Here is a 15,605-nt window from a genome sequence, read left to right on the forward strand (position 1 = left end):
TCCCACATTTGATCTTCAAAATATTTCAGCAAGTTTCCAAGCAATTTTACCACCCTCCTAAAGTCAGCATAAGCAGTTTGCTTGGACACTTCAGAGTCTTTTGACATAGGTTCAAATCTCACACACATGTTTAGCCTCTCCCCCTCTCCTAATTTGAGATCTGCTATGTCAGAATAAGGATGTGTGCTCTATTTAAAAAAAGGGTAAAAAAAGAATAGTGATGAAAGTGTGTCCTCTTTCCCATCAAGACTGATGCCACTGCTACAATTCCATTCCCGAAATCCTATAGCATGCTCCACCAGCTCTTGCTGAAGGGATAATCTTTTCACCTGCTGGAGGCAGGAGTCAGCTCTTGAAAAACAGGAAACAAAATCGAGAACACATGCATTGCGTCCATTTGCTTGCATGGAGCAGGCACGCTCAGCTTTTTGGAATGACAAGCACAAGAGGCTTAACATGCCAAAATAAAGATTTTTTTTCAGTGAGTCTCCTCTTTCATACTGTTTAAAAATCACGTCTATTCTAGGTCTTTGGTATTGTGGTGGTTGTTTTGCCCAAGCATCTGATCTGCACTGAACTAATTCTGTACAAATATTCATGAGTATGTTTAACAAGTTTTAACAAATAGAGCAGGCATCTTGCCAGTCACAGCTGAATAGCAATGAAATCTAAACACAGACATTTCAGAAAAAGTTATTATTTCAGAAGAAAATAAGAGGAGATATTGGTGTTACTTCTTTTACAATATTTCTGTAACATCCTAAAAATTAACAAGGAAATATCCAACCATAGCCAAACATGAGGAACACACACAAAGCACAAGTATCCTTACAGGTGCACATTGTAATAAATTTGTAATGCAAAGAATTTGTATTTTAGCATTTAGCACTTAAACTTTTTCCCAGTAGAGCACTTTGGGTGTTTGTTTGTTGGGTTTGTTTGATTTGTTTAAATAACCTATTTTTACTCTGGATACTTTTATTCCTTTGGAGGTGCACTCTGTTGCATTCTAAATTATTTCATGTCTCAAGGCAATACTAAGAATTTGAATAACAAAAAAAAACCCCACAGTGATCAAATTTAATCACTTTCTCAGTATTTTAGGCTCATTACGACCATATTTAAAATCAAAAAGTTATACTGCTACCACCCACATGTATCTTTAAAAAGAGAGGAAAATGAACAAACAAGATATGCATGACTACTTTTTGAAAGCTTTTTGAGGTAGCATGTGAAAATGTAGTTTTTAGGAAAGTCTTTGATTTACAACACAGGAAGCTCATATAGAAGCCCAGACATTTAAGCTAAATGCCAGCTGTACATACTCAACTTTGACAGCTCAGGATCTCAACACTGTTTTCTGCTATCTAGTGACAGTGTTCAGGTTTTCAGTGCTGTTACTATGAGCACAGTGGTTCCATTTATTCCCAGAAAGAAATTAATCCTGATTGCCTTAAAACTGGGATTTCACTTGGACATACACCTTTTTCTCTCCCTACTTTTTATTTGTGTTTTGGTTTTAAATTACTGTTAGGTAGGATACACCTTGTCTGAAGTATATTCCTTTCAGTGGTGCACAAATTGCTTAGAATCTTACATACAAGCTTATATTTTGTCTTCCTAGACCCAGAGCCCTCTGAAATACAACTGAAGGTGATGAGTTTTTGTAGGAAGGTAAACTGGGGAAAACAACAGATTACTTCATAGCTTAATGGAAAATAGATGACAAAGCAAGTGTATGCTAAACACCAATAGGCAGGCTTATGCTTAGTATATTAATTTAATAATTCATTCAACAAATTGCAAACCAGTTAATTGTGTCAAAATAACTTTTACCCATGGTAGTAGTCTTTCATGCCTTAATTAATATGTGGCATTACCTCAGGTTGATTGGAGAAAAACAGCAGAAAAGCGAGAAATCCTTTTAAAAGTTTGTTTACCAACAAGAAAGCACAACAGAGACAGAAAAGAAACAATGGTCATTTTTACCAAAAGCCTGCACAGAAAACTATGTGGTACCTTCTGAATTAAACTGATCCCCATCATCCAAGAAATAACTACAAGCCATCTTCAACCAACCAACATGGTATGAGGAGGAGAGGGCTGCAAGCCTTTAATGGTGTCCCAGGTTTTCAATACACTTGCAGAATTTATCTTTTTATTTAAGAATGCTAAATCCTCAGTACAATTACACTGTTCTACATCAAGCTCAAAAGCAATTAATGCAAGCAGAAAGTTACCTTTACAGCTGCTGTCACTGCAGCAGTTGCTGCCAAATTCAACCCTTGCCTTCCAAAATTCACCATGGTCTCATAGCCTCTTTCTTTGGCTTGGACGATGTACTCATCAATCTCCTAAAAGCAAAACATATTTAAAGTTTAGAAGGCTGTTCATAACAGAGCAGTGTTGCCCCACAGTATTATTTTTCCATCAATAAAGGAAGACAGAAGAAACATTTAAGAAAATATTTAATGGGATACTTACTGCTTTTATATACAGATGTTTTGTTCATTACAACTCTCATTTAAGAAAAGGATTATATGTGGTCAAACAAGAAGATAGATCACTTTTGTACAGCTCAGAAACATTGCAACAAATTCCTTACAGAGAATAAGCTTAACTTATTGGACAGAAGTTTTTCAAGGAATAACATGCATTTCTAGAAATAACATCAATGAACATGAAGAAGTCAGTGAGCTCCCTAGAAAGGTAGAGCTGCCTTACAAAGAACTTCTGAAGCCACAGCTTTGACACAGTTAAGTACCAAGGACAATACAGTCATGACATTCATCTCCAGCTCTGGTAAATGCCTGGAGTTGAAGATAAACTCAGCAAAGTACTTCCCACCAGTTCACAGACTACAGGGAAGTATCCCTTTAGCTTACAAAGTTGCAAATTGTTTATAGCTCAACCTTCAGAAGGTCAAGATGACTGTTTCTATCAGTGGCAATCTTGTCAGCTACCTGCTTTGCTCAATAAAGGCCAAGCCTAGCACTGACGTTTAGGAATGCTATTTTCTGCAGCGTGAGGCTTCTCAGTGCTTGCCTTCACACCTTTCCTAATCGCTCTTTGCACACATCCAAACAGGATGCTGAAAAAGAGCTAAGCAGAACTGTGTCCCTGTCATACTTTGACTAAAGCTAACCATCCTCTAGCTATTTTTATGTTTGGGTGTTTACTGTTGCAGACTGGTCTACTCTTGAAACTTGGTAACAAGTCTCTCCTCTTATCTTGTCAGTTTGCAAACCAAAAAAGAGTCATTGATGTCAATCATCCTGAGAAGTGTTATTACTAGTTTATGCTAGAAAAAAACGTTAACGTGAATAGCTTTTAGTAAAGCTGTGTTCATACTTCTGTGCAGAGAGTACTGCACATGTGCTTGCAGCAGAAAGTCAAGCTGCATCACTTCCACTCAACTGAGCTCCTCAGAGTGCATCAAGAACAGGGATGAGCAGGGAACACCAAGATCTCGTGTCAATAGGAAGCAGGACCTCGTCTGCTCAGGCAAGTTACACAGAGGCATAGACAGGGACAGTCATATGCACTTGCCTCTGCCAGTCCAAATTCATGCTGCCTGGCAAGCCACTAACACACTGCTGTGCTTTTATAGTATATCTAGCAACAGCTTTTATTTCAGCATATGGTGTTTCCACATTAGGCATTAAAAATCTGAGAAGTTATTTCTTACCCTTTCTTTAGAAGAAAGCAGTGGGTGGAGGAATTTTCTGTAGATTAAGCTTGCCCCTCTAGTATATGGGGAAAGGAGCCAGATAACAAAAGCTATCTTCAGTTCATAGTACAGTGGAAACCTACAGACAAGTTAAAGGTTGCACAAAATCAACAATTGCAGTAAGAAAATGCACAGTAACTAATCATTATGAAGAGATCATTTCAAAAATTATATTAGCATATAAGATTCTTCATATACAAGAAGTTACATTAGACAAAAATTAAATGAATTATGGATTTATGGACTGTTGTCACTTAAGAAATGAAAACAGTTAATATACTTGCTTTTCATTATACATTCCTGCACAGAGAAATTCTAGGCCATCCTTTTAAGAGTTCCATTCCCCTACTCAGTTTCTACAGTGAAGCTGGAAATGTTGTAGTCCCTATTTCAAGTGACAGTGTACAGCAAACTTGAAAACAGACGCTGTTCATCCAAGCACCAAGATCTTTTCCTGTAAAAAGGGCTATCAACGAGCACAACTTCCTTATACAAAAGAAATCATTACAAATCAAAACATATATAGTTTCCTCTAGAGTTCATAAAAAGCAAGCTCTTACCAAGAGACTGTTAGGTCAGTTATCGTTTCAGTAACTGTATAAAGAGCAAACACAATCCAATACATCATCCAGCGAACCTGAAAATTAAAACACCATCTCCAGTAAGAGTTTTGATTTCACCTTTACACATAATACAAGCTATACAGTGTATACTATTCAGAGTTGTCAAAGCAAGACATTCAACAGTATCTCAGTCTTCATAAACCAGGTTTCAGGTGAAATGATGTGAAGGTCCTGAAAGAATTCTGTTCATGAGTAGAACTGGTGGCAGCTGCAACAAGCTAAGTGAAATGGCTGGGTCACCAGGGTCACAATCTCACCTAGGCTGGTTTCACAGATTCGACTCTGTATCTACAAAGCTTTAGTGATATGAAAAATAAACAGTGCAAAGAGTTGGTAGATTATCTTAAGTATGCAGAGCAACTCCCACCATAACACTAAAGGCTATTTCATTCTCTTCCACACTCAACCGTATGTTCACACCACACACTTGAAAATCAGCATTAGTGAAGCAGCCCTTGCTTTCATTTCACAGTATGTGTTACTCAGCTTTACATTGCCATTAAGTTCCATGTGTGTGATTAATGGTATGGTATTAACACTGAGGCAAGGCAACAAAAAAAAGCATTTTCAAGGAGATTTTATTTCTGTTTACATGCCAAGAACTACAAAATTCTCGTTAATAAAAAAGCTCACATATTAATGCTTCAAGGGTTTACAGGTATATACTTTTTTTGTTTAAGGTTTACCCTATATATCATTGCTATGAAATCAGACAATGCTCTTAAAATAGTATAGTTCATTTTATAACAGTCAATGGACTCACTCATTTTTCTTCAGCATTTGTTCAAATTTTGTTGCCCAAGCTGATTACATCTTTCGGAATAAATACTACAGAAATAGTTCCATGCACTTGTCTTCCCTAAGATATCAGCTGCCAAATGCAATGTATTTCCAAAATGGAAACCACCACTGGTTATTTGTACAAACTGAACATCCACATGTTCTTTAAATTCCAATGCTCTCTATGCTAGGAAAAAAAAAAACCAAAACCTGCAGCAACACAAAATCATTTAAAACAAAAAACTCAAAACCCCAAAAAACCAAACCACCGAAGAATAAAACAAAACCACCACAATTGTTAGAGACTAGTTTGAGCTAAATTCATGGTACTCTGTCAAAGGAGAGAATATATATATACGCCTTCCCACAGAGGATGTGGCTCAGATTTAATCTTCACTTTTAAAACAATCTTTTTTTGAAGTGGACTTAAATAACTACTCAAAACCTAATGATACACTGCTGCCTAATTCATGGATGTGCATTATAGTTTAAAACCACTTCCTCTGTCAGAACCTGAGTCCCATTTATCTTAAATGCTTCTCTGTGTTTCAGTTTGAAAAGAAACTCAGTCATGTGATAACATTCTTCAATTCAGTCTCTCAGAGGATTTAGATATCTCAGGGTTGAATAAACTAAGACAAACGTACACAACAGCTGAAGTCATTGCTGACAGGCCATGTGATATTTAGACTGGTGACCCTTCCATGAACCAGAGTCAACACCTGAATGAAAACAAAATTAAATACAACCTTGCCCCATCAACTTAAGCATAATGCAATGCAATTTTTAAGATGCCATGCAAGACTGTATTTTTTTCCCCCCAATATAATTTATCCAGGCTATTCTTTCTTTAATCAATATCTATTAATCCAGTTAAGAACAGCAGTGGAAGTGTTCTCCTGGGCTGCTAGGAGCAGTAAAAAACGTCCTGCAGAAGGGCACATGAGAGCTACCAGGAGTCCTGCTGAGGTCTGGGCAAAGATTCTATAAAACACAAATCATATTCTAGTACAGCTAATGCAGTAGGTACCACAAGTATCCTTGACAAATGAACCTGAGTGACTTAGAAGGGTTTTCATACCAGAAAAAAGGGCATGAAAAATTGAAGGTCAGATTTTGCACTACTCAGAACACCATCATCTACTTTAAGTAATAGAAGCTTCAATTGAGTTATACTTTTCATGTTAGAAGAGTGATTACAGATTTGTTTTGTTGAGGGTTTTTTTTCCTAGCATCCAAGTGTTAAGCTCATCTTTGTTGGCTCTAGCTGAAGCACATTCTTTCAAGTCAGGATTTTGAAGCCAGGATTTGAAAAGGCTGGTCTGTTCAGGCTTCTAAGCTACATTTCAGATGCTTATTTCAAGTGCTTTGGTGCAATACAGTGAAAAAACTTCTCAAATATCTCAGTCAACTCCATTAAACCAGGGTAATTACAAGAACAAATAAATCTCCTCAAAGGCACAGATTCTAATTTTTAGCATTGAAGTCCATAAGTCTTTTAAATTACCACAATCAGCACAACACTTTTTTTCCCCCAGAAATAATCTTTGAACAATTTGCTGCATCATGACCTACACAACAAGTCAAGATGTCTGTTCTTTTGTTTGGTTGGTTTTTAGTGGTGGAAGCAGTGGCTGAGTAAAATATTTTACTGTTACAAAGCTCTTATCAATTCCACAACAAACACAGATGACTCCTGAGCCACACAAAACCCTGGAAAGGAAGTTGTGCTTGGGCCATAACGTGACTGGCAGCAGACCTGTGCCATTTGGAAAGCTGCATTTAAGTCTAAACCCTTTACTGTGAAAGAAAAGGACCCAGCTGGGAAAATGACAGCCATAGATCATCCCTAAGACCTATCTGGACAGTCAACGCAACCAGTAATGGAGTGGTAATTCACTGATGATTCACTGTCATTCCCTGCTAATGAAAAAGTCACTGTGATGGGTCTTATTCATCTTGGCCCCATGAATATTTTGGATGTGACTGCCAGTTCTGGGACTGCTCAAAGACCACAGGTTCACACTAAAAGAGCTGGAAAAACACAACTCCAGGCCCTACTAGCAGGGGTCCTGTGTAAGGATGCCCAAGAAAGAGAGCTAAGTCATGGCTAACTGGACACCTGAGGTGACCAAAGTATCCCAGCATTCTAAAATATTACTTCTCTTTTTCTACAAAACATAGTGCAAGAGGCAATGGTAGCCTCAAAGCACTTTCCTTTATTTTGGTTGGAAACTGCTATCCCCTTCTTAGCTTATGCATCCCTTTTGAAGAAGCAGGGAGGAAAAGCAGATTATAAACTCCTTGCATTAGAGACTTTCCTGACAGAGTAATATGAGCATGAGACAGAGAAAGTTCTCCTCTTAGTTTTGATTATTTCTTTCTCCCATAAACTTAGCTCTTGTACACAGAAATGAGACGAAGTACAAATATGATGTCCACTTTGGGGCCTTGATAGAGTGATCAGACTGAATTAAGACATTCAAGAGGAGGAAACAACAGCTACCACATTCTACAACTACAACCACGTACAAAGTAGAGACATCACACATCAGACAGCAGCCTTAGGTCACAGCTATGGCTGCCGAGTTAGAGTAACTGACAGCCCTGACCCCACCCTGAGTCAGGCAGCCAAGTAAAGGACAAGATTCAGGACAGGTTAGTTGCTGAAATCAAGTCAGGCTGTCTCTTAAAACAGGGAAGTAATTCAGTGACTGAAGCTCCTTGTGACTGCAACTGGGTAACATTCTTGTAATTATCATCATTGCTCACACTGACAAGTAAATAATTTAATAGCTTAACTCAAACTGCAGTAAATATAGCTGTGTTTTTCTCCATCTTTCTCTTCTGTCTGTTCTGCTTCTTTCTCCACACCACCTTAACCAAATCTTTTCCTTCTCTGGTTACATTTTCTCTCCTTTTTGAGGAACAATAGATTAACAAGAACTACCCTTTTCTTAGGTAGATTTTTGAGTCCCCCGTTGAGCTCATACAATGACATTAAGCTGCTGCTGCTGCTCTTCTAGTGGTCACTGAGAATCAGTTTGTCAGTACTTATACTTGAGATGTTGGCAGAATTAGGAAACTTTCATTCTATCCGCTGCCCAAAAGTGCATTATTTCTTGTACTTTGCTGAAATAGATCCAAGACTTTAAGGTTTATGTTAAAAATACTCTTTAAAAAAAGAGCGTGTTGAAGATGTTTCAGCATAAAACTATGAAAAGTCTGAGATACCTTAACCCTCCAAACAAAATCATAGGATTACCACTAAGTTCACACAAGTGTTGTATCTAGCAGTAAGACAGCTTTCATATGATTTATTGTATAATGAAAATGTCACAGATCTATGTCAGCAGAGGCATGCAATTAAACAATTAAAATAATAAGACTTACATATTCCTTCACGTTTTTTGTCTTCACAGCTTTGTACGAGTAATACGCAGGATACAGCATCCCAAACACCAGCCTATTGGAAAACAGAAAAAGCCTTCAGGATCTGTTGCATTGTATATGACAAAACGGTGACAACACCTCATTACAACAATGCAGCCAACTTAATATAAAAAAATCCTGTTCTCTAGCATTAAAAAAAAAGAAAACCAACCAACCAAAAAAACCCCACCAGTGTTATGTGTTCCTTGGAGGGAGTTTCATGATAGGCAAAACTAGAACAACATGAACAGAAAAGGGTGTATGCCCTAAAGACAACAAACTGTTTCGTAAAGCTGCTTCTAATAGACAATGTAAAACCAGTTGTTGTTCTGGTTCATTTACAAGTAAAACCAGTCCTGCAGCCTTGCCCACACCAGAAGTTTGTTTCCTGGCAGTGCTATCACAGTTGAAGAACCTCTGAAACTATCAGTAGTTAATCACAATCATCTACTTTTATCAGATTACCAGAAGATTATTTCCAAAAGAATTTTAAGACAATACTGTGACTTACAAAATTTCATGTCCTTTTGCTAGAACTCTGCAACAGCAGCATTTAGAAATGGAGGCAAAGTGGGAATTAATACACTTTTGCTCAGACAGCCAATTGCTGCTGAAATTCATCAAAAGCAAGGTGCAATTCATCAAGAGCAGGGTGAGGGCGTGCCAAGCAATCCATGCTGAGAGCACGGTCAGAACAAAGATCTGCTCTTACTCAACTTTGTTCCAACCAGCACTTTCTGGTAAGAGTCTTGGCCAAAGACTAGAACAGTCCTTTATGAGAAATGGAACAGCAGTAGTTACCATCTCCTTGATAAATGCAAGAGCTCCATATTTCTATTTCACCACCTTGTTACACTTTGTAAAGTCAAGCAAATTGCCTGCCCTTAAGTTCCATCTGACTTAAAGCAACCATTAGCGAAAAGTCCAGCTACACACCTGCAGCATCACTTACAACTTGCTCTAGGTGGTTACATGGGAGAAATTTACACCTGTAGGGATACCCAGAGATCCTTTAAGTTCAGAACTTGTAAGTAATTTAACATCTGATAGTTAGGCAAAGGAAGATGCATCATATATTTTGGTTTTGTTTTTTCTTTTTTTAAAAAAAGTCCACCTGGGACAGACTTGGCATATAAGATTTTAATTCAAATGAATTTACCAGAGTAAATAACTGAAATTTCATGTTTTATTGTTGTCTCAAGTAGCTTTAAGTAAGTAGTTCTACCTACACAGCCACTGCAGAAGACTGCATGATCCTACCACAGAACTCTCCTAGTATACAAGACAACAGTGTAAGTTTGGATTCAATCAGTTGAATTACACCATCTTCCATACCACTCTGGTATGTGGGCAGAAGTCTTCTGCTTGGTAGGAAGCCAATTTAGAGTACTAAAGTCATCCCCAACAGTTAACGTACAGTACATAAGTGGGGGGAAAATTGAATTTCTAACAGCAAAAATTAAATACTTTCTTCAACATCAGACACCATACAGAGAATGTTTCTCCACCTTTAGTGCCCACAGTTAGCCCTGGAAGGAAGCATCTTGCAGGGGGATACTGGCAAAGGTTCTAAAAGTTAAGCTGTAAATGTTTCAAGTCAGAAAGAGGTTGATAAAATTATGGAAGCATAATTGCAGAACCCTTCATGTTTGGAAGGGTCTTGTGAAGTCATCTAGTCCAACCTCCTGCTTAAATCAAAGTCAACATCAGATTTGGACCAGATTTCTTAATGTTTCAGCCAGTCAGGTAGGTCCTGGAGGCTTCCAAAGAGATTCCACAGCCTCTCTGGGCAATCTGTTCCAATGATTAATGAACCTCTTAGTGCAAAGGTTTACTTATATTCAGTCAGAACCAAAAGTTTATGACTTATCTCTCTTGACTGAGTAGCAGAACAAGAGAAGGGGTCTGGCTCTCATAACCACCAAAAAGTTACATGAGATTGCTACCAATTCTCCTCAAAGTCTTCTCTTTTATGGCTGAACGAGCCCAGTTCATTCAGGCACTCATCACAAGTCATGTGCTGTAATCACCTTGATGGCCTGGGCTGAACTTTTATATATTTGATTGTGCCCAACTTTGGGCTTCTTAATACAAGAAAGATGTTAATTTATTTGAAAATCTCACATCTGTATTGCCATCCTCTTTTATACATAATTTCCTCTTAATTTAAAAATTACAAAACTCAAAGAAAATCCTCAAACACTGATGCCTGTATTTTCTTAAACAGCAAAGGCAGCTCTAAGATAAATAATGGGTTTTAATACAGAACAATTAAAAAGTTACTACTTGATTATAAGTTAAGAGTCAAAGCTAGTTAATCATGTATAGCTGTTTCACCAAACAAGGCAAGATTTGAACAAAGCTTCTGGGCTTCATGTGCAATCCTGCATTGGACCCTCACTCATCCAACAGAGTTGTTAACAGCTGATAGTACAGAGGAGCCAAAGGGCACTTCAAGCACGTCTCCACAAAATCAGATCCCTCTGGAGTGGGAAGAGATGGTCACTGCAGAGCACTCAAACCAGTATTGATATGGAAAAGCATAACAGGTGCACCATAGTGGCACTTTCACAGCTAGATCTAGGTGTTCAGGATTCCACAGTTCATGCTACACTGGAAGTAACAGGAGATGGTCTTGGAGCTCTTTAATATGGATAGGCTAGCTGCTGCTCCACTGGAGCAAAGCTTACCTACACTTCCGATGTTGAAAGGCCTTTTGACAGTCTAGACTACCTGAATTCCAGCTCACCATACTAATCTGTAGAAGCCTATCCAGATACAGCTCTGCTGCAATCCACTGACCTTTTATCCTAAGGCCAAGAAAAGCAACAGTAAAAAAGCCTCGTTGAATGGTTTTACTCCCAGCTATGAGAAAAGCCCGGCAACACAAGCTAAAAATCTCACTTCACCCAAATAACATGAGATCCAGAAACAGAAGGAATAGGAGACCAAAGACCTTTCATTTTGTTGAAATTCTATAGACAACAGCTCTTCCTTCGATTTTTGTCCCTGTGGAAAATCCTGTTCAGTAACACACCAGCTCTAATGTCTCTCACCTTCCCTTGTTCTGGCTGAAATTATAACCATTAAGTATCAGAGATAAGAAAAGCCTTGTTAATCCTTTAACCCATAAAACAGACTTTATAAGGGTGGAAATTATCAGTTCAAAGAGAAGATACAGAAGAGGTTCCTGAACACCACAACCACCACCAACTGTCTGACATGCAAAATTATATGCCACCAGTTACTGGTCATCTATGCACCTCTCCCTAATTCTAAAAATACCACTCCAAAGTTATTTAAATAACTATTAGTAGTCTGGTCATGTAAGTGTCTTGCAATTAAGCATATGAAAGGGAAAACAGTTTGAGTCTTTCACTTTACAGATTTTTCAGCTACACTTTTCCACTCTACTGTCAAGTAGCATCACTTCTATAAAGAAAAAAACCCCAACATTTTAAAATTTAAACAGCAGTTTATCCTCTGAACCATCCTCAAACTGCTATAAACATGAACTGGGACAAAACAGAATTTTGAGAACACTTCTTCAGAAACAACTAATCTTCAACCAGAAAGCTTATTACAGCAACAGTAAGGCAATCATAAAGCTAAAGATGACCTCAAGTTAAATGAGAACACTAGCACAAGACAAACACAAAGGTAGCTAGTTTTTCTCATTTAGAAAAATCTTTGAGTTATTCAATACTAGTCAAATCAGGAGTTAGAAAGATACCTATTTTTGTAACCATTTTTTCTTTTAAAGAATTTTTCTAGAAAACACTTTAAAGCTACAGAGTGGAGAGTGGTTAACACCACAATATATCATTATTATCTTATTCTATAATATTGTTATTATTATATTATATACACTTCAATATATTATTAGTTATTAGTGTTCAATACTGCTGTAAAATGGAAGTGTTAGAAAAACTTTTGCTTGTTCACTAGAAGTGGGTAGATAGGATTAAAACAAAACATCAGCATATTTAGTCAGTAATAATAGGAACTAGCACTGTGAAGTTTTTATCTCCTTACAGCCAGAGCTGACACTGAAAGTGTGGCATGATGCTGCTGCCAACTCTGGCACCACTATCTTCTCCACACAGGCAAAGTCCTCTAACCTTAGTTAAAGCTACCAGACAATTTTACAGTACAAAAGCCAGCTTGTAAACAGTGAGTAGCTGAAGGCCAGCAAGTACACTTTTACCCTCAATCTATGCATGATAGATCAGTATACTGGCAAAAGAGAGAACACTGCAGCTGACTGAGGCAGAAACACCTAGAACAGGAGCAGCAGGGAGCCTGATAGATGGCTACAAAAGCCCCACATGTTCCAGTCCTTTTCCTCTTTGGATCTGTACCTCAAAAAAGCTCAAAGCTGTCAGCAACACCTACTGCTACACATTATGAGCACATCCATCCTCTGGTATTTCTACAATAACTGTACAACTACTTTAAGGATGTTCCCAATTATTCTATAGCTTTTCAAATTTAAAAGCTCGAGTGTTTTTTTAAAAGTGTAGTTTGTATTTCACAGTAGATATCAGCACACTGCACGAGTGTAGCAGACAAAAATAAAGGCAGCTCCCACAGATGGAAACAGATTTCAGCCAAGTGTGAAGTCATTTACTTGATATTACTAGTAGATATATGGATAATCCTGCTTACCAATGTAATTTCACTGCCAGTTGTTAGCCCAGCTATTTCAGGTTTTCAGCTGGACTCAACACTGTAGCATTCCATTTTTGGTACAGCCACCTCCTCTACAAACATTTTGCTCATGTAAAGAGAAACGTTTCTCAAATATATTAGGAGATTAAAATAAAAACACAAAGAAAAAAGTATCAAAGAGCCTTTAAATCTGGATAAAACAACGTATTTCTGTATCCATATAGCTGTATTTTAAAAAACCCCAACCTACTGCATGTATTATCCCATAATCTATGGTTTTACAATTTTAATAGCTTTAAAGTGAATAGTTGTTTGAAAGGCTCATTTATGAAGCAAAGCAACTGAGTTTGCATCTGACTGATAACTGAAAGATCAGTCACCTGAACACACATTGCTCTGGCACTGAGCATATTTGACCTGGATAGTAAGCAACTCTAAAGCCACAGTTTCAAAAAAATATTAAAAATGAAAGAAACCAAGACACAAATAAAAGCAACTTTGTCACTCAAAAGTACTACTTGCATCCAGACTCCGCAAACACTAAGGCATTAACATTAACAACAGTGCATTAAAGGGTTCAGTCTGTTCACATTGCCAAAGTATTGCCCAAAGCATGGACTAGTGTTCGGTGCTTATTTCTTTTGTTCCTCTGAAACGCAAAAAAGGAAATGCTCTGTGTCCCTTACCTAACAGTTAAAGCAATCCAGGAAGCTCTTTGAGTATGAGATGCTTTGGAGACAACGCCATTCACTAAATATTCCCTTCCCTTAACAAACTTTGTAACAGAGATGACACCCATTTGTCCACTCATTTAAAGGCTGAGGATCTCCACAGACTGATACAGAGCCACACACTCTGTGCATCTGCAGTAGGAATATGTACCTACACCCTTGAGTGGCAGGCTGGAGAATAAAAGAATCCTCCATGCCTCCACAATAACATGGAACTGAATATAAAGGCCTGATATGGTGCCTTGCTTTGCTGACCATACCCAGATCCCCTTGTCAATACTAAGTCTTTCCCAATTATGTTAGGAGCAGCTTCCATCCCTGTCATAAACAAACACAAGTTTTTTCTAAGAGCTGGTCAGACAACATGGAAATACCAGAAGTAATGTAGGCAACCCCATACTACCTATGCAGAAATTAGGTCTGGTGGTGGTAATACCATTTTGCTTCTAGATGAACTATAATTACTATTCCACATATGGTTAGCAAGTTTAGCCTAAGCAAGATTTCATTTGAAGGGAAGTTTGCTAATGAAAACTAAATAGCAGAATAAAATCTAAAGAACAATGCTTGAATCTTTGGCTGGCTGTTCCTGGCTGTAAAAAAAGCAAATAGAGCCATATGCCTTAACAATGGGATTTCAGTCAGCACACACTGCAAAAGCAGAAGCATTTTTGTTTAGACTATCTACTGCCCATATACTTCCAAGCCACTCCCATCAAAGATCAGCAGTTTGGATTTTTTCCTCTTTTTTTGGCTACCAAGTGTTAAGGCTACAGTTACAGAGTAAGTTCTAGCTGCTGTGCGCCTCTGTGGTACCCTCAAGCTCAAAATAAGGCATAAGGAATATCTGGAAGAATCCTGTTCAGGGGAAAAAAGCCAAAAACCCTGCATGTGGTGGGTTGACCCAGGCCGGACACCAGGTGCCCACCAAAGCCACTCTATCACTCCCCTCCTCAGCTGGGCAGGGGAGAGAAAATACCACAAAAAGCTCAAAGGCTGTGGAGAGAGATAAGGACAGAGATCACTCACCATTTACTGTCAAGGGCAATTACCAACTCGGCTTGGGTAATTTGATTGGTAATCTATTACCAATCAAACCAGAGTAGGATAATGAGAAGACTAAAATCTTGACACACAAACCCAATACACTGCCAAAAAAGCAAGACCCTCAAGTCATGCTTGACCCCTACCCCTGAGTGTTACAGCTGGGTAGTAATTTCTAGACTAAGCCAGCTACCAGCTGTGTTTTCACATGTCCAGACAAAAAAAAGCTCACCCTAGCATTTTTGTCCTGAATGTTTTTGAAAAGCACTACACTAAACAAAGACTTTCCATCCAGCACCTGACAGAATTTAGTTCCATTTTGCTATTCAGATACACAATACTAACCACACAACCTACAGTAAAAGACTACATATTCAAGTAATCACAAAAACTACACTTTGACCAAAATGCTAGTCTGTTACAGGGACAGGGGAGCATGAGGATCAGCTCCTGAAGCCCACACGAAATGGTATCCTACTTTTTCTTCCAACCCCCCTGCCTTGGGCAAGGAACTGGGAAAATAATGTAAATCCTATTAAAAGAATATGTCTGCTAACAGTAGCAAACTTAAAAGTTCAGCAACTCCTTTAGCAG

At 38.2% G+C, this 15,605-nt stretch overlaps 1 protein-coding gene across 1 annotated transcript in view; it reads right to left on the bottom strand.

Annotated features, from left to right (window-relative positions):
• REEP3 (receptor accessory protein 3) overlaps positions 1–15,605 on the bottom strand; it is a 36,272-nt gene that overhangs the window by 12,481 nt on the left and 8,186 nt on the right. Inside the window, exons 2-5 of the mRNA XM_017746402.1 lie at positions 8,527–8,599; positions 4,291–4,367; positions 3,689–3,809; positions 2,241–2,354 (exon numbers count right to left, since the gene is read on the bottom strand). Coding sequence (XP_017601891.1) covers positions 2,241–2,354; positions 3,689–3,809; positions 4,291–4,367; positions 8,527–8,599 — 385 coding nt within the window. The remainder of the gene's footprint in view (positions 1–2,240; positions 2,355–3,688; positions 3,810–4,290; positions 4,368–8,526; positions 8,600–15,605) is intronic.

The sequence above is a fragment of the Corvus brachyrhynchos genome, unplaced genomic scaffold (assembly GCF_000691975.1).
Source record: "Corvus brachyrhynchos isolate BGI_N302 unplaced genomic scaffold, ASM69197v1 scaffold279, whole genome shotgun sequence".
Classification (NCBI taxonomy): Eukaryota; Metazoa; Chordata; class Aves; order Passeriformes; family Corvidae; genus Corvus; species Corvus brachyrhynchos.